Below are 24,546 nucleotides of genomic sequence, written 5' to 3' on the forward strand. Positions count from 1 at the left end.
TCCTCTGTCACTAGGTTGCCTCCCTCATTCAGTAAGGGGCCCAAACTTTCCTTGACTTTCTTCTTGTTGCTAACATACCTGAAGAAACCCTTCTTGTTACTCTTAACATCTCTTGCTAGCTGCAACTCCAGGTGTGATGTGGCCTTCCTGATTTCACTCCTTCATGCCTGAGCAATATTTTTATAATCTTCCACTTCTTGTAAGCTTCTTTTTTGTGTTTAAGATCAGCAAGGATTCCACTGTGAAGCCAAGCTGGTCACCTGCCATGTTTACTATTCTTTCTACACATCGGGATGGTTTGTCCCTGTAACCTCAATAAGGATTCTTTAAAATACAGCCAGCTCCCCTGGACTCCTTTCCCCCTCATGTTATTCTCCCTGGGGATCCTGTCCATCAGTTCCCTGAGGGAGTCAAAGTCTGCTTTTCTGAAGTCCGGAGTCCGTATTCTGCTGCTCTCCTTTCTTCCCTGTGACAGGATCCTGAACTCGATCAAGTGTCCAGTCCACAAGAACAGGGCAACTGACAAAGGCGTGAAAACAAAATAGGCACAGAGTCAAAAGTGAAAAATAAGTGTCTGTTCTACCAGTGTGAGAAGGTTAAAGTCAAAGACAGATGAACTAGAATGCCTGGCACTGGAAGAGGAACTTGACTTAATGGTCTTATCCATAGTGTGGTGGGATGACAAACAGATGGGACATGAATATTTGACTTAACTCCACAAGCAGAACTGATTAGGCCATAAGCTGGGAAGGCAGTAGGACGTGCAGCACTGTGGAATCTACTTAGACTTTCTGGCTGGAGAGGACCACGCGGTAGAGGCTGTGTGGCCATGTCACGAGTAGCAGAAAACCGCGTACTCGTGAGGTAATGCAGCAGCCTCCTCAGGGGACGAATGTTGAGAGGAACTGAAGAGGCAACTAAATCTCATAAAATCTAACCAGGGAGGTCTCCAGCTACCTGCACATACGCCAGTCCAGTGTCGCAGTGAGAGAGGGTTTAGAGAAGCAACGTGCTGACAGCTTGAACAAGTGCTTCTTGGGATAGCCCGGGAGTAACAGTAACCACAATAGAATTAAACAAAAGCAAAATCTGATGGCAGTTAAAGTTCCAGCAAGACACTCCATCCAGCCAAAGCCTTAAGAATGGAAATTACAGAAAATGCAATACCAGCCCATAAATCCATGGTATGACCACACCTTCAGCACTGGGTCCAGTTCTCATCGCTTCATCTCAGAAAGGATAGCGTGGAAGTGGAAAAGGTTCAGAGAAGGGCAACAAAGTTGATCAAGGGTATGGAATGGCTTCCATGGGAGGAGAGACTAAAAAGATTAGAGTTGTTCATCTTCAAAAAGAGATGACTAAGGGGGGACAGGATAGAGGTCTATAAAATTATGAATGGTGTTGAAAAAGTGAATAAAGAAGTATTATTTACCCTTTCACACAATGCAAAAACTAGGGGTCACCCAGTGAAATTAACAGACAGCAGATTTAATCCAAACAAGAGACATGGAGTCATTGGTCACTACCTGTTGAGCCAGGCGATCTAGCCAGCTTTCTATCCACCTTATAGTCCATTCATCCAGCCCATACTTCTTTCACTTGCCAGCAAAAGTACTGTGGGAGACCATATCAAAAGCTTTGCTAAAGTAAAGGAATAACACATCCACTGCTTTCCCCTCATCCACAGAGCCAGTTATCTTGTCAAGATGAGCCTGAGAGCTTGAATTCATAACCTTCCTAAACACTAAAAATTCTGGACTGAACAGAGACACTGGATTTATGGCTTATTACAACAATCGTAACTCACTAACCCCAATTTTTGTCCTATGACTATAGGTAGGGGTGTTAACAGGCCGCTTCACCGTGAATGGTTCCTTACAGTAAAAACTATCAGTTTGAGCTTGTATTTAGCTGTGACACTCTGAGTCCCTTTCCCTGATCTGAAGAAGAGCTGTGTGTAGCTGGAAAGTTTGTCTCTCTCACCAACAGAAGTTGGTCCAATAAAAGATATTCCTTCACCAACCTCATCTCTCTAATATCCTGGACCAGCATGGCTACAACAACACTGCCTATTCCATCAGGATTGGCATTTGAAGTCAGGAGCACCTGTGCTCCCAAGTTATGCAGGTGCCTTTGACAACCCTCCCTCAGGTGCCTAGGTATGGATGTAGGAGACTAACTTTGGGCTCACAGGTTTTGAAAAATTGTTCCTCTGTGTGTGTGTGTCAGAGAAGTTTATACTAACTCTGTTACTTTATTAAAAAGATAAATAACTTTTCTCTGAAGCAATTTTGTTTTGAAGTGATGGATTTTTATGCCACGATGAGAAAAGTTTTTAACAAACATACAATTTTAGATCCTGATGCTGCAAATACTTGTACATAAGCTTGACTTCAAGTGCATGAGTATTCACACATGGGGACCATTCATGTGAGTGAAGTTACAGATCTGCTTTAGTCTGTGTGGAACCAGGGCCTTAATTTTGAATATTCTGATTTTTCGCCTGTAGTAGTTTTGTAAATACCAAATAAGAAATCCCACCCATAGTAGCATTTGAAACATATATAACTTAGTTCATTATAAATATTAATCCATAGTTGCAATGACGGAATTTTTCAAATTAATTTTACAGAGCCTAAACTTGATTTAAATCTGATTGTTCAAACAAACAAACAAACAAAAACAAAACCCCACAAGTGATTCAAACCTGTCTGCTCTGAACCCACCAGAACAAAACTGAAGATTAGTGACCAGCCAATAGCATGCAGTGCCTCTTCAAAGGTGTGCTGCTCGGAGGCAAGGAAATCAAGCTGTTTCCTCCCAAAGAGAATCCCTTCCCTCTCTGTGCTGTCACCCCAATCCATCTCTGTGCCACGTACTGCGGACACATGTCATGCAGAATGGTCTAAGACTACGAGTTTACTGAATAATCCCTGAACTTTTTCTCTCTTCTCTTCCACCCTCTCAAGAGTACTGCTGCTTTTCCTCTGTGAGGCTGGGCCGTCTACTAGGGAATGAGAATGGGGAAGTGTAATGGAGCTCGGGCTTCTCACCAGCGGGAGATGCAGCAAGCAGCAGCCAGGCACAAAATGGCTACTTAAGAGCTGCAGCTGCTTCTCTCTGCTGAATTTAAAGGACCAGACCCAGAAAGGCATGGTGGGACTGCCTGCCTGCCTAAGTTTGGAGAGGGGCTGGCTGATCTGGAATCAGGCTGAGTGCTTGTGTCTGGCTGAAGGCAGCAAGGCTGGGTTGTAGCAGGTGGGTGGGAAGAGCGCTTTGGCAGGCCCTGGCCCCCACCTGAAATGAGGCTGAACGTTGAGAGTGACAATGGAGAGGGCCAGGGGGGAGAGAAAGTTATGTTGCACTATGAAGGAGAAGCAGCAGTGGATGAGGAATGGTCTCAGACCAGGGGAGAGAAAAAGAGACTCGATCTATCTGGATTTGAAGAAGGAATGGATAAAACAAAAACATTTCCCAACTGTCAAATCAGTAGCGGAAAAGGTGCAAATAGGAGATGTTAACCCCCCTACAAATGGCAGACTAGAGAAAGCGAAGTGTTGGTGACCTACAGAGTTAAAAGAACGCAGGGTGGAGATCTATGGATAGGATGTACACATATGGAGCAAGCTGAAAAACTTCTTAAAACTGCAACCTTAGGGAAAATGAAAGTTACTTGTCAACTGCCTAAATCTCTGATGGAAACGAGGAGTTATGTCTGGAGTGTGTGTTAAATGGCTGCTTAGTAGGGGAGAGAGAGTAACCAGCCATCTATGGCTTTACGCATAACACTTGAACTTCTGGATAGGGTCCAAATGAGGTATCAGTCTTTCTGGGTTAAACCATATATTTCCGTCCACTCCCAGTGAGGTGCTGTAATTGTCAAAGGTTTGGACACACAGCAGCGATCTGAAAGGGTACAGTTAGGTGCAGTAAATGTGGAGGAAATCACTCATACGAGAACTGTGTAGAAGGAACAGAACCTAAGTGCAGCAATTGTGGGGGAAAGCACATGGCAGCATATAAAGGATGTGCAGTGGCAGAGTGAGCTAGAGAAATACAAAAAATTAAAATAATTCAAAAAATATCATATGTGGAGGCTACCAAAAGATGCCCCCGCTGCAGGAAATAGAAAAAGAAAAATACTCAAGTAAGAGAAAAGCAGAACACATGGAGCAGCAGAACACATCTCTGGTCAGGGAGGAGAACAGGAGAGGATGTATTGTTGTAGGAAAAGGAGAAGTTTATAGCTTTCATTATAGAAGTAATTAACTGCACCTTGCAGAAGGGGGGAAAATGAAAGGATTAAAATCATAGCAACAGCAGCAGAAAAATATCTATAGACGGGCAAACTCGATAGACTGCATTCATGTGAGATTTTAAATGAAGGCAATAATACAGCTTAAATAATATGGTTTTAACGGTCCTTAGCTGGAATGCATATGGTTTAATAATACGTGGACAGGAATTTAAGAAAGCCATCTTTGAAATGGTAAAAAAGCCTGAAGTAATATGTGTGCAAGAAACATGGCTAATAAGTAAATTTATGATCAATCTGCCAGGACATGATGCACTCCAGAGAGGCTACCAGAAGTGGCAGGTCTGTATATTTAGAAAAGAGGGACTTAGTTACATCACAATGGATGTGCAGAAACTAAGTTTTGAATATAATGCTGTTGAGAGTCCCATGCAGAATGAAAACACTTATATACGGATTTATAATATTTATAATCCATGTAAAATTAGTTATTTTAGAATTAGAAAAACTGGTTAATGTCAAAAACCCATTCATAATTTGCAGAGACTTTAATAGTCACAATGAGCAATGCAGAAGTAAGAAAACTGACCTAAGTGGTAAATGCTTAAAACAATTTATGATATGCATCATCTGGTAATATTGAATACAGGCTCACTTACTAGATTTAATTCAGTGAGTGGATCCTTTTCCGTTCTGGTTTTGGGAATTGTGATAAATAATATAACTAGGAAATGCAGGTAGGAAATTCATAAAGAAAATGGAATGAGAAGTGATCACTTCTCTACATTTATTGAGTACCATGGCTGAGAAAATGTCAAAAACACAAAGAGTTCCTAGCTGGAATTTTTCAAAAAGTTGATTGTGGCCTTTTCAGGATTAAATGTGATGAATATTCATGTAGTAACTGTTCAAGTGATAGGGTTGCCAACCCTCCACAATTGGCCTGGAGTCTCCTAGAATTGGCATTGAGCAATCCGAGAGATTTTAATAGGATATTTTTAGAAAATTACTTTGTCATGTTGGGGAAAAAAAATCTCCCAGAATAGCTTCAATCAGAGTTGGCAACCCTATCAGGTGACAATCTAGGAGATCCTGTAACAACATAATAAAAGGAATGACTGTATAGCAGAAGCTGATCTGGGCATCTAAAACACATCAGATTGACCCCAAGTTAGAAATCCAGTTCCCTGGTGGAATGAGGATTGCAAATTATCGATCAGGGAAAGAAATAAGACATACAAGTAAGTAAAACACACATGAATAGTAAAGACTTAATAAATTATAAAAGATGTAAGGCGGTGGCACAAAGGATTATTCAAATGACAAAAACAGAAAGTTGGATAAATTGTGGGAAATGGAACAAAAATTCAAAGCATTCAGAAATATATAAGCAAATTCAAAGAACAAATGGAATTTGAAGTAAAAGGAAATGTAAACCGGGGCTTTATGTAAGCAATAAAATTGAGGTCTCCAGCGTGGGAAAGGCAGACATTATAGCAAAAGAATCAAAAGGTCAGTAGTCATATGAATCAAAGTAATGAGTTTTGTGAGGGGAAAAAGAAGGTTTATTGAGGAAAACGATGAACTGTTGAATGGCTGGAGAGAATGTGATGATGTGTTAAACAAAAATTGTAGTATGCAGGAGCTTATTGCAGCTGTTAGGAAAAGGAAAAATACAGCTCCAGGTAAAGAGACTACCAGTAATAAATGCTTCAACACTTCTCAGAAGGGCATAGGAGTCCACTGTGGTCACAGAGTGATCTATGGCATAAAGAACTGCTGCCAGCTGAATGGAAACAAGCATTGGTGATACCAGTTAGGAAACCCAGCAAGGAACACACAAAAGCTAATCATGCTTATAGGCTATTGCCCTCACATTCTGCGTGGGGGAAAATCACGGCAAAAAGGGTACATGTGAGACTAGTGGAATACTTGGAGAAAAGTGATGTTATAACTGAGGTCCGAAGTGGTTTCAGAAAAGGAAGATGCACAGTTGACCATATAGTGAGGCTAGAAACAGAGGTACAAAACAGCATAAGGACTAAGAACGTTAAAATAACAGTCTTCCTGGACTCTGAAAAAGTACATGACATGCTAAGGAGGGAAGGCCTCCTATGTACACTAGCCAAAACTGGAATAAAAGGGAGAAATTTTTGGTGGATAAGGAACATTGTAAGTGACAGAACTACACAAGTCCTCAAAGTGGGAACAGCTTTATCAGAAACTTACAAGCTTACAAATGGAACTCCACAAGGGAGTATTATCAGCCCTGCTTTGTTTTCCTTTATGCTAAATGAACTCCTGGAAAGCATGCAGATGGGAATATTTCCCTTTTCACAGACAACTGTGTTATGGGACTGAGCATAAAAGGCTCAAAGTAGTCAAAGAATAGACAAATGAGGCACTCCAGAGAGTTTCCAAGTTGGGAAATGATTGGAGATTTAAATTCTCACTTGCAAAAACTAAGGAAATGCTTTTAACCAGGAAGAAAGTTAGGGAAGACTGGCACTTATATCTTTATGGTGAAAAAATTCAGGTAGTTCAAAAGTTTATGTTCCTTGGAGTGGAATTGGATAATAAATTAACTTGAAAAGGTCACATAGATAATATCATACAAAAGTGTAAAAGTAGGATGAACTTACTGAAAAGTGTAGCTGGGAACAAGTGGGGTGCAGATAAGAAGGTATTGATGATGATGTAGCGAGCGTTGATAAGACCAGTTTTAGACCACACATGCCAAGCTTTTGGCTCAGCCTCAAAAACAACTGTTAGAAACTTGGAACAGCTCCTGGTCAAACGTCTGTGATTGGCATGTGATAACAACACCAGAATGTGTGCTGCAAAGAGCCACTGAAGGACCACCTCTGAATTTAATGATGAAACTATTAGATTTAACCTTCTGGGCAGAGATAAAAGGGAATAATGAAAATGGAAGTGCACACCAGATTTATGCTGGGAGTTTAGTGGACAAATTATATGGGTTGCCACAGAATTCCTCATACTGTCAGGGTCAAAAATGGGTAAAGGAGCTATGTAAAAGAAAAATTGAGAGAACTAAAATATTGTAGTATGGGAAATCAAATGATAGCTGGACACTTATTCCCCATTTGTGGATTTGGCATTGTACGGAAAAAACAAAGGGAGCAAAAAAAAATACTAATGAGATTTCTGAATTTATTTATGAAAAATGGAGCCAGCTTTGCCAAGTCTGTACAGATGGATCAAAAGATGACAGCACAGGTAGAGTGAGAACAGCCTTCTGCGTTCCTAGTCTTGGAATCCAGAAATCTAAAAGGCTATCAAATTATGTAGCCATTCTGATGGCTGAACTAATGGAGATAATGTTGAAACTAACCTAGATTAGAGATATGCAACTGTAATTTTGTCATAGAATCATAGAATATCAGGGTTGGAAGGGACCTCAGGGGGTCATCTAGTCCAACCCCCTGCTCAAAGCAGGACCAATCCCCAATTAAATCATCCCAGCCAGGGCTTTATCAAGCCTGACCTTAAAAACATCTAAGGAAGGAGATTGCTTATGCAAGCATTATGACAAGCCAAAAAGGGACTTCCGAAAGCCAATATGACATAATAAGTGAAATAGCGTTCCTAACTATGGAAATAATATAAGCAGCTATCTGTGTAACTATAGCATGGATTCTGGCACATATCAGAATACCTGGAAATGAAATAGTTGACAAAGCAGCAAACCAAGCTCTAAAAACCGAGGAGGAGGATATTAAGATGCCCTTAAGTAGACAAAAACAACAAGGAGCCTGGTGGCACTTTAAAGACTAACAGATTTATTTGCGCATAAGCTTTCGTGGGTAGAAACCTCACTTCTTCAGATGCATGGAGTGAAAGTTACAGATGCAGACATAAATATACTGACACATGAAGAGAAGGGAGACTAACATGGCTACCCCCTGATACTTGACACCATGCAAGGCACTAAATTTAGCTGTATGGAGTGGAAATCCATCTACCTCAACAAAAAACTCGCACAGATACAGACAGACATCATCTTCCTCTCCAAGTGCAAACAGATGGACATCGTACCAAATGGACTGAAGGTAAAAAATCCGTTGCAATTGACATACTACTCTGACTATGAGGAGAGAGTGTGCCACACACTCTCAAAGAGACTGAGGAACCACCTGATCAGCATCCTGTACGGCAGACAGGAGAAGATCAAGAATGAGCTCTCAAAACTGGAGACTCTCATTCAAAACCAGCCTTCCACACAAACTTCTGCGTGGTGGGACTTTACAAAAACGAGACAAGCCATTTACAACACACACTTCACTTCTCTACAGAGGAAAAAGGACAGTAAACTATCTAAACTCCTACATGCCACAGGGGGCTACAACAGTGATACCCTCAACTCACCTAACAATATTGTTAATCTATCCAACCACACACTTAACCTGGCGGAAGAGTCTGTCCTATCTCGGGGACTCCTATCTCTTTCTGCCCCACCACCCCCACGAACATGATACAGTTCTGCGGTGATCTGGAAGCCTACTTTCGTCGTCTCCAACTTAAGGAATATTTTCAACACACCACTGAACAGTGCACTGACCCACAGGAACCCTCCTACCAACACTACAAGAAGAAGAATTTCTGCATGGACTCCTCCTGATGGTCGAAATGGCAGACTGGACTTCTACATAGAGTGCTTCCGCAGACGTGCACAGGCTGAAATTGTGAACAAACAGCATCACTTGCCCCATAACCTCAGCTGTGTGGAACACAATGCCATCCACAGCCTCAGAAACAACTCTGACATCATAATCAAAAAGGCTGACAAAGGAGGTGCTGTAGTCATAATGAACAAGTCGGATTATGAACAGGAGGCTGCCAGGCAACTCTCCAACACCACTTTCTACAGGCCGCTATCCTCTGACCCCACTGAGGAGTACCAAAAGAAACTACACCATCTGCTCAAGAAACTCCCTGCTACAGCACGGGAACAAATCTACACAGACACACCCCCAGAGCCCCGACCAGGGGTATTCTGTCTGCTACCTAAGATCCATAAACTTGGAAACCCTGGATGCCCCATCATCTACATCAGCCACACCATCAGAGGCTTATTCACCTGCATGTCTACAAATGTGATATATCCCATCATATGCCAGCAGTGCCCCTCTGCCATGTACGTTGGCCATACCGGACAGTCCCTACGTAAAATAATAAATGGACACAAATCAGACATCAGGAATGGTAACACACAAAAGCCAGTGGGAGAACACTTCAATCTTCCTGGACATTCTATAACAGATTTGAAAGTAGCTAAACTTGAACAAAAAAACTTCAGAAACAGACTTCAAAAGAGAAACAGCAGAACTAAAATTCATTTGCAAATTTAACACCATTAATTTGGGCTTGAATAGGGACTGGGAGTGGCTGGCTCATTACAGAAGCAGCTTTGCCTCTCCTGGAATTGACACCTCCTCATCTGTTGTTGGGGGTGGACTACATCCACCCTGATCGAATTGGCCCTGTCAACACTGGTTCTCCACTTGTGAGGTAACTCCCTTCTCTTCATGTGTCAGTATAATAATGCCTGCATCTGTAAGTTTCACTCCATGCATCTGAAGAAGTGGGTTTTTTACCCACGAAAGCTTATGCCCAAATAAATCTGTTAGTCTTTAAGGTGCCACCAGACTCCTTGTTGTTTTTGTGGATACAGACTAACATGGCTACCCCCTGATACTTAAGTAGACAAGAATTTAAAAGTTTGGTCACGAAGGAGCTTGTGCAGGAATGGTCAGAACTACAGACTAAGGAAACAAAAGGATGAAAGTTCTATGATGTATGCTCAAAACCCAAAGATAATACTATACTCCACAGTCATGTTAGAAAAAGTGAAGTAGTCATCTGTAAAGTGTTAAATGTAAGTTAAACTGATTAAAAAGACCAAGGTGGGCTGTGTAATGTGTGGAAAACCAAAGAAACCTGATCGTGGTCTATGGCATTGAACACAATATGCTACGGAAAGAAAGTTTCTTTACAAAAAATTGAGTGAAATCAAAGATTTTTCCCTGTAAGGACTAGTGAGAATGTCAGAAAAATGGAATAGTACACACACACAAGGCTGGCTGTGTTTCCTGACGGATACTGGACTGAGTGAAAGAATATATATTTTAAAAAACCTTGGCTAAAAATGCATGAAGAAAATGGCGGTCATAGCCTTGTATGATGAGGCTGTTGCACCAAAAAACAAAGACAAAAGCATGCTGGGAACGAGCTGCCTGCAAGAAGGCAGCCTGTACTGGGAAGAGTTAGTTGGGGCCAGGATTTTGCATACCATTGCTGTCTCACATCCTGCAAGGGAGAGAGCCGAGAAGTGTCAGCACTTTTGGGGGAAGAGGGTTGCAGTGGGAGCAGCAGCATCAGGAGCCCAAGTTTTCTGGAATCTCCTCTTCTCTGGATGAGATATCGGTATTAGGGAGTGTGTTGTGGTGGGGAATGGACTAAGATCACCAACACGTTCTGCAGAGGCCTGGAGAAGCCGCTTGTTCATTGAGATGATTTTCCATTCCTACCACCTTAGGCACCTGCTCTGTTTGTGACATGGGTGTTAGTATGGAAATCTGATCATAGAGTCATAGAATCATAGAATATCAGGGGTGGAAGGGACCTCAGGAGGTCATCTAGTCCAACCCCCTGCTCAAAGCAGGACCAATCCCCAATTAAATCATCCCAGCCAGGGCTTTGTCAAGCCTGACCTTAAAAACTTCTAAGGAAGGAGATTCCACCACCTCCCTAAGTAACGCATTCCAGTGTTTCACCACCCTCCTAGTGAAAAAGTTTTTCCTAATATCCAACCTAAACCTCCACCACTGCAACTTGAGACCATTACTCCTTGTCCTGTCATCATCTACCACTGAGAATAGTCTAGAACCATCCTTTTTGGAACCACCTCTCAGGTAGTTGAAAGCAACTATCAAATCCCCCCTCATTCTTCTCTTCTGCAGACTAAACAGTCCCAGTTCCCTCAGCCTCTCCTCATAACTCATGTGTTCCAGACCCCTAATCATTTTTGTTGCCCTTTGCTGGACTCTCTCCAATTTATCCACATCCTTCTTGTAGTGTGGGGCCCAAAACTAGACACAGTACTCCAGATGAGGCCTCACCAATGTCGAATAGAGGGGGACGATCACGTCCCTCGATCTGCTGGCAGTGCCCCTACATATACGTCCCAAAATGCCATTGGCCTTCTGGCAACAAGGGCACACTGTTGACTCATATCCAGCTTCTCGTCCACTGTCACCCCTAGCTCCTTTTCCGCAGAACTGCTGCCTAGCCATTCGGACCCTAGTCTGTAGCGTGCATTGGATTCTTCCGTCCTAAGTGCAGGACCCTGCACTTATCCTTGTTGAACCTCATCAGATTTCTTTTGGCCCAATCCTCCAATTTGTCTAGGTCCCTCTGTATCCTATCCCTACCTGCCACCGTATCTACCACTCCTCCTAGTTTAGTATCATCCGCAAATTTGCTGAGAGTGCAATCCACACCATCCTCCAGATCATTTATGAAGATATCGAACAAAACCAGCCCCAAGACCGACCCTTGGGGCACTCCACTTGATACCGGCTGCCATCCAGACATGGAGCCATTGATCACTACCTGTTGAGCCCGACAATCTAGCCAACTTTCTACCCACCTTATAGTGTATTCATCCAGCCCATACTTCTTTAACTTGCTGACAAGAATACTGTGGGAGACCGTGTCAAAAGCTTTGCTAAAGTCAAGAAACAATACATCCACTGCTTTCCCTTCATCCACAGAACCAGTAATCTCATCATAAAAGGCGATTAGATTAGTCAGGCATGACCTTCCCTTGGTGAATCCATGCTGACTGTTCCCGATCACTTTCCTCTTGTGTAAGTGCTTCAGGATTGATTCCTTGAGGACCTACTCCATGATTTTTCCGGAGACTGAGGTGAGGCTGACTGGCCTGTAGTTCCCAGGATCCTCCTTCTTCCCTTTTTTAAAGATGGGCACTACATTAGCCTTTTTCCAGTCGTCCGGGACTTCCCCCGATCGCCATGAGTTTTCAAAGATAATGGCCAATGGCTCTGCAATCACAGCCGCTAACTCCTTCAGCACTCTCGGATGCAGCGCATCCAGCCCCATGGACTTGTGCATGTCCAGCTTTTCTAAATAGTCCCTAACCACTTCTTTCTACACAGAGGGCTGGCCACCTACTCCCCATGCTGATAATCTTCCTAAAGCGAGGTGGTTTGTAGTGTGGCTACAAGTGTTTATTTTCTGTTAAAAGAAAGGACTTTAATTCCAATTCTTGAATATTCAAACAGCCGTTCCAGCTGTATCCCAATTACAACAGGCCGTATGATCTCTTCCCAAAGTAGCATGATTGGGTTATTTTTAAGTAAGCTGGTTTGCTGCTGTTTGAACGTGGAGTCGGAAATCTGGGGCTGCTCTAGAATAATTCACAGCATAAAAGTAGGTACTTGGCCAAGAGAAGAAAAGTCTCAGTGTTAGTCCCAACTGCTGTTAAGTCGCCCCTAGTGCTCTTTGTAAGGGCTTGGTGGTTTTTGGCTGAGTGCGCGTGTCATTAACAACCAGCTTTTGGCCAAAAGAAATAACATTTTCTCACCCAAAGACTTGTATGAGACCAGATGTCCCCGCGTGTCTGGAAGTAGGTCTTGGCAAACATGACGTTCTTGAAAGCAGGATTTTGCTAGGATTTATTCCTGATGACACATAGCTGCTGGTTTGAGGTAGCCAGCTCGGATTCATTTTTCCTTAGTTTCAAGTCGTGCTGTGTTATTACTCATTCAACAGACGCTACGCTTGGCCTTATGTGTGACAAAGGGAAAGAGCCTCTGAGCCAAAGAGCTGACAACATTTTTAAACGCCCGAGGACTTTGATCAATTAATTTTTCTAAAGCGTGCCTTAAACTTCGTAAGAGCAGCGGTGCTGCTTGCTGTGATGTGAACTTTCCGAGTCCTGTAGGAGCGGGAGGCTGTGACTCTGCCCTCTAACGTCTTGCAAGACACCTTTGGGATGAGAGGGAGGGGTTTTCATTATGGAAATTTCCCCTGCTCTTCTAGGTGAAATTGGCAATATTAAACTTCAGCTGGAAGGTTTAATAGCCTTGGATCAAAGGATGGGGTTACTTTACAAGTTCTCCAGCAGGCCCATTATTGTTAGGGTAACGGTGTGCTAGCTGCTTTCCACGCGCCTAGGAGAACGGTCCCGGCCCTGGTGAGAACGCAGCCTGAGAGCGAAGGAGTGGCTGAGGGCTAGGGAGAGGAACGCCGTAGGTGAGCAGATACACACGCTCACTGTAAGTGCCCCTCACGCCCACTGGTTGTTACTGGCTAATTGCTTGTAGGCAGCACGGCAGAAGTGGGTCTAAATGAGACATTTGAATGATGGGAGAGGGGGCCTGGAGTATTAACTCAGGTAGGTCCATTCCTTGCATGGGGCAGGATGGACGAGAGCACAGAGAGTGGGAGAGGAATTGGAGTAACAAGACTGGCCTCATGGGCAAAGCCAAGGAGTGAGGAAGGTTGTGCAATAACAGACAGAATCAGTTACCAGACTGTGCTTAAGAAAACTGCGCTCCAAAGTTTCACACCAGCAAGGCTTTTGGGGGAACTAGTTGCAACTCTCCTGGAGGCCATGTCTCTCTGGAGAGGAAAGGCTGTTCTTGACTTAGTCTTAAGTAATACACTGGAGTTAATTCAAGGATTAACAGTAGTCCAGTCACTAAGTAACAGTGACCACAGCAGAGATGGATCCAACATGCAAGGGGGAGGGAGGAAACCAAAAAGTGACACAGTGACTCGGAACTTTAGAAAGGGAGATTTCAATAAAACAAAAAGGACAGTCAAAAAAGGCACTAAAGTTAAAAATAAAGTAAAATCCTTAGCTGTGGCTTGGATGCTATTAAAAAACCAAAAACCAGTCATCTCAGAAGGCATGTGTGCAACTGAACAAAAAGTGAACCAGGAAATCAAAGAGTAAACCAGTAGAATTAAACGGCAGGTTCAAGAGGCTACTGATGCCAAACAAATCCTTCTACATTTGGAAGTGAACCCAAGTAAAGCTATGAAACAGGAGCATAAATTACAGTGGGCAGTGTGCCAGAGGGAAATTAGGGAGGCCAAGGTGGCTTTCAGACAGCAAGGAGCTAAATAAATGTTTCAAACTTATCAGAAGCAGGAAGCCTACAAAAGAATCCGCGCAGCTGCTGGATCATTGGGGCTAAATGGAGCAATTAAGGAAGACAAAGACATTACTGGGAGATGGAATGATTTCTTTGCAGGAGTCTTCATCACAGGGGAAATTCCATCCCCAGCCTGCCGTTTTTTAATAAGGAAGATGAGGTTCTTGCAGAGGCTGAGATGTCAGAAGAAGGGAGGTCCTTGAAAAAGTAGTAGGTCCCCAGGCCAAAATGGTCCAGCCAAGGGTTCTGAAGGAGCCAAAGTATGAAGTGGCTAAACTGCTAACTAAAATCGGCCCCTGTTCCAGGGGCTCGGAGGGTAGCTAATGTTGAACCTGTATTTAAAAAAAGGCTCTAGGGCCAATCCAAGGAGTTGCAGACTCCTAATCCTTAGAGTTGTAGCTGGCAAACTGACTGAACCAATCATTAAAACCAGAATAATTAAACACCTAAAAGATCATGCTACAACAGGGCCTGACAGTACAGTTTCTGCCAAGGGGAACTGCCTCTCATGAAGCTGTTACAATTCTCTGATCAGGTCAGTAGAGTTGCGGGTAAGGGAGAACCACCTGACATAACGTACCTGGACTTTCAAAAGGCCTTCAACAAGGTGCTGCACAGCAGGGAAGCCAAGAAGCTAAGTCCCCATGAGGTGTTAGGGTTGTATTGTCCTGGTTCAGAAACTGGCCAGGAGACAGCAAACAAAAAAAGTGTAGGAGTAAATGGTCTCTTTTCACCATGGCAAAAAATGAATAGAGGGGGCATCAGGGTTCCATATTGTATTGTTTAATATATTTATTAATTATCTAAATAAGGGGATGAGCAGCAAGGTAGCAGCATCTCCAGATGACACAAAGTTACTCAGGTCGGTCAAATCCAGACAAAATTATGAGGAACTTCAGAGGGACCTGAGCAAGTTAAGGAAAAGGGAAAACACAGAGGCAAATGAAGTTCAGCACTGATAAATGCAAGTAATGCATTTATTGGAGAGAAAAATTTAAACTACTTCTACACCTTACAGGGTTCTAAATTAGCTGTGTCCGTTCAGGAAAGGGACCAGGATGTCACTGCAGACAACACAATGGAGAGCTCTGCATAGGTGCGAGCAGAAAAGCTAATGAGATGCTATGGTGCATAAGGAATGGGATGGGGAATAACACAGACAATACTATAATGCCTTTTAATTATTGGTGCAGCCTCAGCTGGATACTGTGTGTAGGACCGGTCACTCATCTGAAAACATATACTGCAAAATTAGAGGGGATTCAGAGAAAGGCAACAAAAGTTATTAGGGCCCTCGGAAAACTCTTAGAAAGGAGATGAATAAACGGGGACTTCACAAAAGTTCATAAAATAAAAAGAGTGTTATAGAGAAGATAGATTCTGTGTGTCTGATAATACAAGAAAAAGGGCACAGTCAATGTAATTAACAGAAAGCAAATTCAAACTGATAAAAGGAAATACTTTTTCACATAATGTGTAATTAGTCCATGGAACTTACTGCCACCTAAGTCATTGAGGTCACAAACTTAGCAAGATTAAAAATGAGATTGTACATTTATATGGATAATAAGAATAATCAGAGTTATAGCAGTTAATACTAACCCACTTTGGAAAGGGATATTACGTCTTGTACACCAGGGCTTAAGCCGATCCCTTAACTCTTAGGCCTCAGGAGGCGAGCTAATGCGGTGCGGGGAGAGGGGAAATGATCCCAAATCTGCCTAATGTGAAGTTTCTTGCACCTTCATCTAGGGCATCTGGTTCTGGCCACTCTCAGAGACAGGAGCTGGACTGGATGGACCTCAGGTCCCACCTAGCCTGGCAGTTCCTGTGATGCTCTCCATATCTCTTTCCTTTGGTTTGGAGCTGGCGGGTTTCCCCGCTCAGTGTCCATTGGGGAGGGGAGTTGTCAATGCTCAGTCCCCACTCTAGACAGTCTGTCCCAGGCTCCTACTTCATTGAGAGTGAATATTCTATTGTTCCTCTGCTTCGGCAGCAGCTGAATGTCACTGAACCCAGATCTCCTCCAGGAGGGCACTGGGGCTTCCTACGCAGATCCCAGCACAGCATCAGACCCAGCCCTCGTGCCCCACCCGTTTGAGGAAAAAGCAGTAAAAGAAGCACAAAGGCTTAACAAAACTGTCTAGATTTCATCCCCAGGAAGCGTGGATCCTGGCTGTTCCTTTCCCCTCCCTTCTTATTAGGGAGATAAGGAGGTGGCTGTAGGGCGCAAGGGACTTAGCGGGTGCAGTTGGATGGGCTGCCAGCCATCGCCAGCTGGCTCAGAATGCTGCATAATAGGGACATTTCCAAAATACTCAGCTCTGCCGTTCAGCCTGTGCTGTGCAACCTTTCCCCCAGCCAGGTAATACTGCGTTGCTTTCTGCTGGGGTGCAGGGGAGCCCATTCTCCCTCGTAAGTGCTTTGTTGTTGTTGTTGTCTTGTGCACACAGCAGAGATGTGTGGTCCGGGGGCAAGAGGAGTAAGAGGGTTACGGGTGGAGCAGGGCTGGGCAGCCTGGTAATTCTCAAGGCTGAGCACATTAGAGTCCCCATATGCCTAGAGGAGAACTGACCACACTCCCGCAGCACGCTAGTGAGTTACGTGGGCTCTGTCCATGCCCAGCGCTGGCCCAGCTTGCACCTATCCGCGGGTGCTCATGATATTCAGCTTTTCCCAGTGAACCAGGTTCAGTCAAGCCTAAGGCTTCAGTTTGCCAGTGGATCACTGTGGGGTGACCTAACCCACTCCCCATCCAAGAGGGCTGTGCTCCCAGCCAGGATCAGGATCGGGGCCCAGGCCCCCTTCATCCTCACCACTGTTCAGAAGCATCAGCAGATTCCTGCCATCTGGCCAACAGTAGAGAAGGGCCCTGCAGGAGGGTCTCATTCGCCCACTGAAAGCAGGGGGAGGGAAGGGCTCCCGGGTACCTTAAACAGGCACCTTTCTCCTTCAGGCCAGATGCGGCTTCTCCTTGTAGCTGCCTGGCCTGTTCTTTCCATGGCAGCTTAACTCAAAGGCTCTGGGAAGAAGGAAAGTGAACCGATCCCCCTGACATTGCAGCCCAAGCAAGCACAGAACCCCCAGCTTCAGGGCAGCCTGACCACCGGCTTTAGGGCAGCTTGACCACCAACCCAGGGGAGGCACAGCCTCCGCCGAAGGCCTTTCCCTCAGGCCTGGCTAATGCCTCTGCCTTCTCACACCCCATGAAGGGATTTAACCCCTCCCAGCTGGGCAAGGGTTGGCACAATCGGTCACAGGTATAAAGCAAATCCAAGTGTCAGTCAGACATCGCGGCGAGAGAGTGGGGTCCCCTCGTTATCCCCATATCCTGTGTGGCATGGATCATCGCTGCACCTGCCTGTAACCAGAGGGGCCCCTGAGTGTGCCCCTGAGTGAGCACTAAGCAACCGAGTGCAAGTGCGTTCACCCCTGGGGACCCAGTGGGTGCCACAGAGGGGCTGGTTACTCAGAGGCACAGAGCACGTGCAGCAGCTGCCGGTGGGCGCTCAGCATCTCTGAAAATCCATGCCCAGTATCTCAAGTGGGGCACTCAGACAAAGCAGCTTCTTTTGAAAACTTGGGCCCTAAAGTCAGAGCAAATTACCCAGAGTAGGAGCGAGAAAGAGACTCCCACAACTCCTGCAAGAAGTCAGCCCACTGGCAGTGGGGGCTCAGTGCAGGGGCCGGGGGAGTCTGACGCTCGGCATGTTCTGTGTGAATCGTGTCCCGTTTGACTGGGTGCTTTATCCCTCTTCCTCGTCCTCTGCCTCCTGCAGTTTTCTTAGATGGGGGCTCCAAGGCAGGACACTGCCACAGTTCTTTGTTATTTGTCCTGCTTCCAAGGTCCACTCCAAGCCACGCCTCTCATCCAGCTCCAGGCTGGTGCTCGGAGTGTGGGGAGCTCTGGGTCAGTTTCTATACCAGCCCAGATCAGCCAGCTATGACAGTGCTGTGCTCTCCTGCTGCCTTTCTGCAACCCTCGTGCAGCAGGTTGGAGGTATCACCTCACAGCCTGCTGGCAAGAGCTCACTCGCGTTCTAGGCCGGAGCAGCCTGCCGCTGCTGTGGAGCTGTGCTCCCTGCCCGGGGATCTCCTGAGGAGCCCATCTGGCAGAGAGAACGCGGGCCTAGGAAGGGACATTTCGGTCCCTCAGCCTAGGGAGTCTCCCTGCTGAGGCCTGGGTGGAGACAGATGCAGGCCAGAAGCCCCTCCCAGCGGCCGGGGGATTCCGTTCCTGTTCTGTTCCCTTTCGACAGGTAAATCGCACCTGGCCATCGTGCAGCGAGTGAACAACGAAGGGGAAGGAGACCCGTTCTATGAGGTGATGGGGATCGTCACGCTGGAGGATGTCATTGAAGAGATCATCAAGTCCGAGATCCTGGATGAAACAGACCTTTACAGTCAGTGTCACAGACCAGATACTGTGATGAGGGGAACCAGGATAGGGGCTGAGCTAGCTAGATTAGACAGACAGCTTGCTCAGCTTGCCCAGATAAACACAGTCAGCCTGAGCAGCCAGGAATTAATTTCCTGAGGAGGGGAGTGTATCCGTCCTGTGCCGCCACTCCCCAGTGGGCCCTGCATGTCCTCTACAACACAGAGCACTTGTCAGGAGAACAACCAGCACAGCCTGAGACCCATCCTTGCGCTCCTGTGATTCTTGCACCTCACCTGCAGACGCTGTGTATAAGGTGCAGTCACACTGCATGTCACTGGCCCCTCTGCCTGGCGTGGTCCCTCGGCTGCACGAGAAGGGAGCGATGTAAGTGCTGACAGACTCGGCCTGGTGCTTTCACTGCACAGACTTGCAGGTATCAAGGGAAATTCCCGAGACGGGGGTGGATCTGGCTGGGGAACTGTCTCTTCAGGGCGGGGTGGGAGCTCCATTGCTTAGCTCTTTTAGAACTGGACTGGCCAAGGCACGAGACAACAGCCTGAAGGGAACAATCCGGCCCTGGCAGCTGGGCAGCGGGGACGGACTGGAGGGGACCAAACAGGTCTAGATCTTCCGGCTGGCCCCTGTGGGTCTGGAGGCTCCGATCTCAGCTGTGCAGACACCGTGCGGACGAGCACAGTGTAAATGTCTCAGGTGTCAGCTAGGCCGGTGTCATTTGAGGTTCAGTTGTGTTCCGAGCTGACCTTTAGCAGTATTGTCCAAGGCACGTAACCTTGCCGCTCTCCACCCCTGCAGCAGACAACCGAAAGAAGGAGAGGGCGCTGCACCAAGGCAGGAAGCCACACGACTTCTCCATCTTCAGGCTCTCAGACAGTGAGATGAAGGTGAAGATCTCCCCTCAGCTGCTGCTGGCCGTGCACCGCTTCATGGCATCAGGTACCAGCTCCCCTTTGTGCTTCGTGGACAGATGCCCAACACCCCCGAGCACAAGCGCCTGGGGGCTCCCAGGACCCTCCCCACAGCACTGCCAGCTCTCCACCGCCAGGGTCTTGTGCTCCGCTGTCTCTTGGATTTCATCCACTTCCTTCTCCCCCAAGGAGGGGGTTCCCCTTTCACCTCCTTCCTGGGGACTTGAACCCATGGGGGCCACAGACTCCCCAGCTCAGGGGGTTTGGATCTGGCTCCCAGTCCTGGCCCAGAGCACCATGGGGGGACACTGTGCTGTGGAAGGCCCCATCACCTGAGTGAGATGCCAAACCAAGGCCCCCCTCTCTCCTGTCCCTGGTCCTCTGCCTGGGTGAAGTTACGATCCCCGAGCACTTTGCCAGCAGCGTCAAGGGGGACGCCAGCATCCCGGCCAGCGTCTCCTGACTGGGCGGAGCGAGCACACACGGGGGGGGCCTGCACAGCCCTGCCCTGCTGGGCTCTCCCACGCGTAAAGGGCCTTGGGGTAGGTGGAGTCCATTTCCTCTCTTCCCCCCTAGAAATTGAACCCTTCAAATCTCCCTGCCTCTCGGAGAAGATCCTGCTGAGGCTCCTCAAACGCCCCAGCGTCATCCAGGAGCTGAAGTATGACCATAAAAACAAGCGGGCCACGGAGCACTGTCTCTACCAGTGCAACCGGCCAGTGGACTACTTCGTCCTCATCCTGCAGGTGCGTCCGGGCACTGGCCCCTGCAGGCCCCTTCCCCACGTCAGGCAGCGCCAGGTGAGCCCCCGGGGCCGTTCCTCAGTGGCTCAGACCTGGTCGTTCAAAGGAAAGAGCCTTGGGTTTTCCTCCCAGGGTGGGTCCGAGGTGGTGACTCCAGTGAGGGCACGGGTCTAGGAGCTACCGCTCGTACGTGCTCATTGCCAGCTCTGACAGGCTTGCCCCGTGGTGTTTAACCTCCAGGCCTTGGTTCCTCTGTCTGTGAAATGGGCCTGCGAGTTCCCCAGCTCGCGGACGGGGGGGGAGTATGAAGAAGTGAATCTGGCAAAGTGCTTCGAGGTTACAAAGTGCTTCGAGGTGAGCTCTCCTTGCTCAGCGGTAATGATCTGGGGGATGTTTCTCATTCCCCAAGTGACCGTGCTGCCCCGCAGCTAGAAAGAGCCCAGGGGCTAAAAATTCAGGGAACCTCACTGATCCTGAGTGTCTAATAGAGTTATTGCCCTTCAGCCAGGCTCCCTGCAGGCAAACGCTGAGGAAGCTTCCCCACATTCTCCCTAACAAACAGCTCTGCCAGCGCCCCTCAATCCTGACCCACAGCCCCCCGACACTCCAGGCCTGGACTCCCCACACCACACACACCCAGCTCCCCACAGGTCCCTCAATCCTGACTCACAGCCGCCCGTCACTCCAGGCCTGGGCTGCCCCCTCACACACACCCAGCTCCCCACTGGTCCCCCAGTCCTGACCCACAGCCCCCCGACACTCCAGGCCTGGACTCCCCACACCACACACACCCAGCTCCCCACAGGTCCCTCAATCCTGACTCACAGCCGCCCGTCACTCCAGGCCTGGGCTGCCCCCTCACACACACCCAGCTCCCCACTGGTCCCCCAGTCCTGACCCACAGCCCCCCGACACTCCAGGCCTGGACTCCCCACACCACACACACCCAGCTCCCCACAGGTCCCTCAGTCCTGACTCACAGCCCCTGTCATTCCAAGCCTGTGCTCCCCCCTCACAAACACCCAGCTCCCGCAGTCCTGACTTGCAGCCCCCACCCCCACCCCGTCACTCCAGGCCTGGGCTCCCCCCACCACACACACCCAGCTCCCCACAGGTTCCTTAACCGTGGGCTGCAGCCCCCCACCCCGTCACTCCTGGACCGGGCTCCCCACACGCACAGCCCCCCATGCCCATCAGAACTGACCTGGGTTTATGCTGTGGTCACAGAACCAGTTGCAGCCTTGAGGACATTTTTGGCCTTTGTTGTTTCTAAGCTATGCTCTGACCCCCCTTTGCCTACAGGACCCACCCAGCCCTGCGAGGGGTGGGGGGGCAGGGGGCGAAGTGGGGGTGACACTGAGCACTGTTACCTCCTTGCAGGGCAAAGTGGAAGTGGAGATTGGCAAGGAAGGGCTGCGGTTTGAGAACGGAGCGTTCACCTACTATGGCGTCCCAGCCATCACGGCTGTCGTCTGCTCAGGTAAAGCCAGCGCTGGCCAGTCCTCAGCCTGGAGGGGCCACTGGAGAACAGGCTGCAGAGAGTAACCCAGCCCTGGCCCCAGACAGCAGACAGGGCCTGGGGCAGCAGTGGTCGGGGCCAGGGGGGCAGGGTGCTGTCCCGGTTCAGAGGGGTTTCAGGCAACGTGAGGAGTCTCTCACTTGGCCCCGCAGCCAAGCACAGGCCTTGGCCTCTGGTCGGGGCTTCCCTCGCGGGCTGGGAAGAGCAGGTGCTCGCACCCTCACGGGTGCGTGGGGGGTGGGGGCTGGCCATGTGCACGCCGACCTCGCGGCCGCGCAGTGAGACAGCCCCCGGGCCTGCACAGGGCCAGCTCTGCATGGAGGCAGGTGGGGGGTACAGGAGCTGTGCAGCAGGCGAGCCCCTTCCAGTGAGCAGAGGCAGGCCATGCCCGGGTGTGGGGGGAAGCCCTCAGGCAAAGGGAGCGCTACTCAGGTGATTGGCAGCAGGCACGGCCTCTCCCACCCCTGTTCCCAGGGGAACGTCTCTCCTCCCTGGGGTGGCGTGGGATTGGCTCCTGTGCAATGCACTCTTTCCCACCTGTGATTTCAGATAACGATGTGCAGAAAGTGAGCAGCCTGGCCGCATCCCCCTTCCTGCGTAGGTACCTGCCACGCCCGCCCCTCTGCCACCACGCGGTGCTTGTGTGTACGGCCAGAGCAGCGTCCCCACAGCGGGCGAGCAGCAAACCCCCGGGCTCGCTCCCCACCCGTGCAGTGGCCAGGCTGGCGTGAGCCATCTGCTAGCAGAGTCTGGCTTGGCACACACACTGGGCAGAGCCATGTTCTGCTTGGCCAGAGCCTCGTCACCACACACCAAACCAAGCCAATCCCTCACCCCAGGACCAGGAGGGGGCCCAAACTGCGGAAGAAGAGCAGAGGCGGCTGGGGCTGGGAAGCAGCGAGCTGGCTAGTGGAGGAAAAGCCTCTCTTCTGAGCTGCTCCACCTCTGCTGTGGCCCAGCCCCTCGCTCACTTTAGCTCCTTTTCTACTGGAAAAATCGAAGGTGGGAATTTCCAGTATTTCAAGCCTAGCTTTTCCTAAAGAAAGCGAACTGGAAGTGAGCCTGGGCCCAGAGCTTCAGGGGATGGGGAGAGCAGGCTGGGGTAAATCGGACAGGGGGCCTTAAAATCAAGGAAAAGGTTAGAAAAATTCGAGACATATGTTCAAAATAGCAGGGAAAGCGCACGTGCAACCCCAGCGGTTTCCTCTCCCCCTTTCTCAGAGTGGAATGAGACGTTGTATCCCCCACCCCCCCAATTAACCCAGTTTTGAGCATTAGAAAAAAACAATTTTAATGTAAAATGGGTGAGACACCCCAGTCTACACAATGAGCCAGGCCCGAGTGAGCATTGGTGGGATAAGGGAACTGTTAGATGAGCAAGGGCCCAAGGCCGGAGTTGTGTACAGCTCCTAACACACTGGGCATGGCATATGGCTATTAGGTCAGGTTGGGAAATAATTATTTACTGCAGGATTTTTAAAGTGTTTTTACACAAATGTCATATGAACGTTTATTGTTTTACACAAAAGAAAACCTGACAATTTGTTTCTTTTAAAAGTTCCTGGTAACAATTTTCTGTTTTTCAAACCCCAAAACTTTTACCAAAAACAGAAATGTTTATCAAAAAATGTTTTGTGAGTGTTGTCAAAGAACTGGAGAAATTCTACCAGAGCTAAAGCTTTTGTGGAAAATTTTCATTTTTGTCAAAAAGCCATTTTTTGTCCCCCCCAAATATAGTTTAAATGAAAAAATGTGCACAGCTCTATTGCCCTAGTTCCACATGAAGGCCCCAGCCCTCGGCACACACCTGCGTTAGCACCTGCAGGATTGGGCCTGTCTCTGGCCATCCACAGGGGCACTGTGGGAATGATGCTAAAGTACCAAGCGTGCAGGCATTTTGTGCCACCTTTGGGCAGAAATCTCCCCTGCTCAGCCCAAGCGGGGCCTTTTCGGGCAAGTTTTAAATCCCTTTTGCCAAGCTCTCTGGCTGGAGGGAGGAGCTGTTTTTCACACTTTAAAGAGCTGTTCCTGCCCTGCCCTGGGCTTAGTTTTGAACATTTGGAAATGCCTCGGGGCCCGATCCTGGAGCTTTGCCATTGGCTACTATAGCAGCTGGGGCAGGACCTTATTGAGCAGGTGCAGCAGGCCACGTTGTTGTTATTATTTGTGCTGCAGAAGCACCAAGACAGTCTCAGCCCCAGAGAACTTACCGTCCAAGGCTTCAGTCGTGTAGCTGGAATGGAACGGGTAGACCCGGCCCCAACCCAGAGCCCTATCAGCTTTGGAGGGGCTCCGTACAGCTGCAGGGCACTGCCCAAGCAGACTAAGACACAGTGCAGCAGGGGGACAAGGCAAACAAACAGAAGGGAGAAAATGGCAGTGATGACAGTGAGGTTTTGTATGATCCATTTAGGTCTCAGTTCACCACCTTGAGGCTGTACCGAATGTGGGTCCCACACAGATGTGGGCTCGCGTGTGAACAAAGGCCAGTCTGAAATGGCACAGGTGGTTCAA

The 24,546-nt window shown here is 48.0% G+C and overlaps 1 protein-coding gene across 1 annotated transcript in view; it reads left to right on the forward strand.

Moving 5' to 3' along the window:
- Positions 1–24,546, forward strand: part of CNNM1 (cyclin and CBS domain divalent metal cation transport mediator 1) — a 60,317-nt gene that overhangs the window by 17,666 nt on the left and 18,105 nt on the right. The window contains exons 2-6 of the mRNA XM_077821989.1: positions 18,723–18,866; positions 19,658–19,798; positions 20,347–20,516; positions 21,894–21,993; positions 22,582–22,629. Coding sequence (XP_077678115.1) covers positions 18,723–18,866; positions 19,658–19,798; positions 20,347–20,516; positions 21,894–21,993; positions 22,582–22,629 — 603 coding nt within the window. The remainder of the gene's footprint in view (positions 1–18,722; positions 18,867–19,657; positions 19,799–20,346; positions 20,517–21,893; positions 21,994–22,581; positions 22,630–24,546) is intronic.

The sequence above is a fragment of the Eretmochelys imbricata genome, chromosome 7, assembly GCF_965152235.1.
Source record: "Eretmochelys imbricata isolate rEreImb1 chromosome 7, rEreImb1.hap1, whole genome shotgun sequence".
Classification (NCBI taxonomy): Eukaryota; Metazoa; Chordata; order Testudines; family Cheloniidae; genus Eretmochelys; species Eretmochelys imbricata.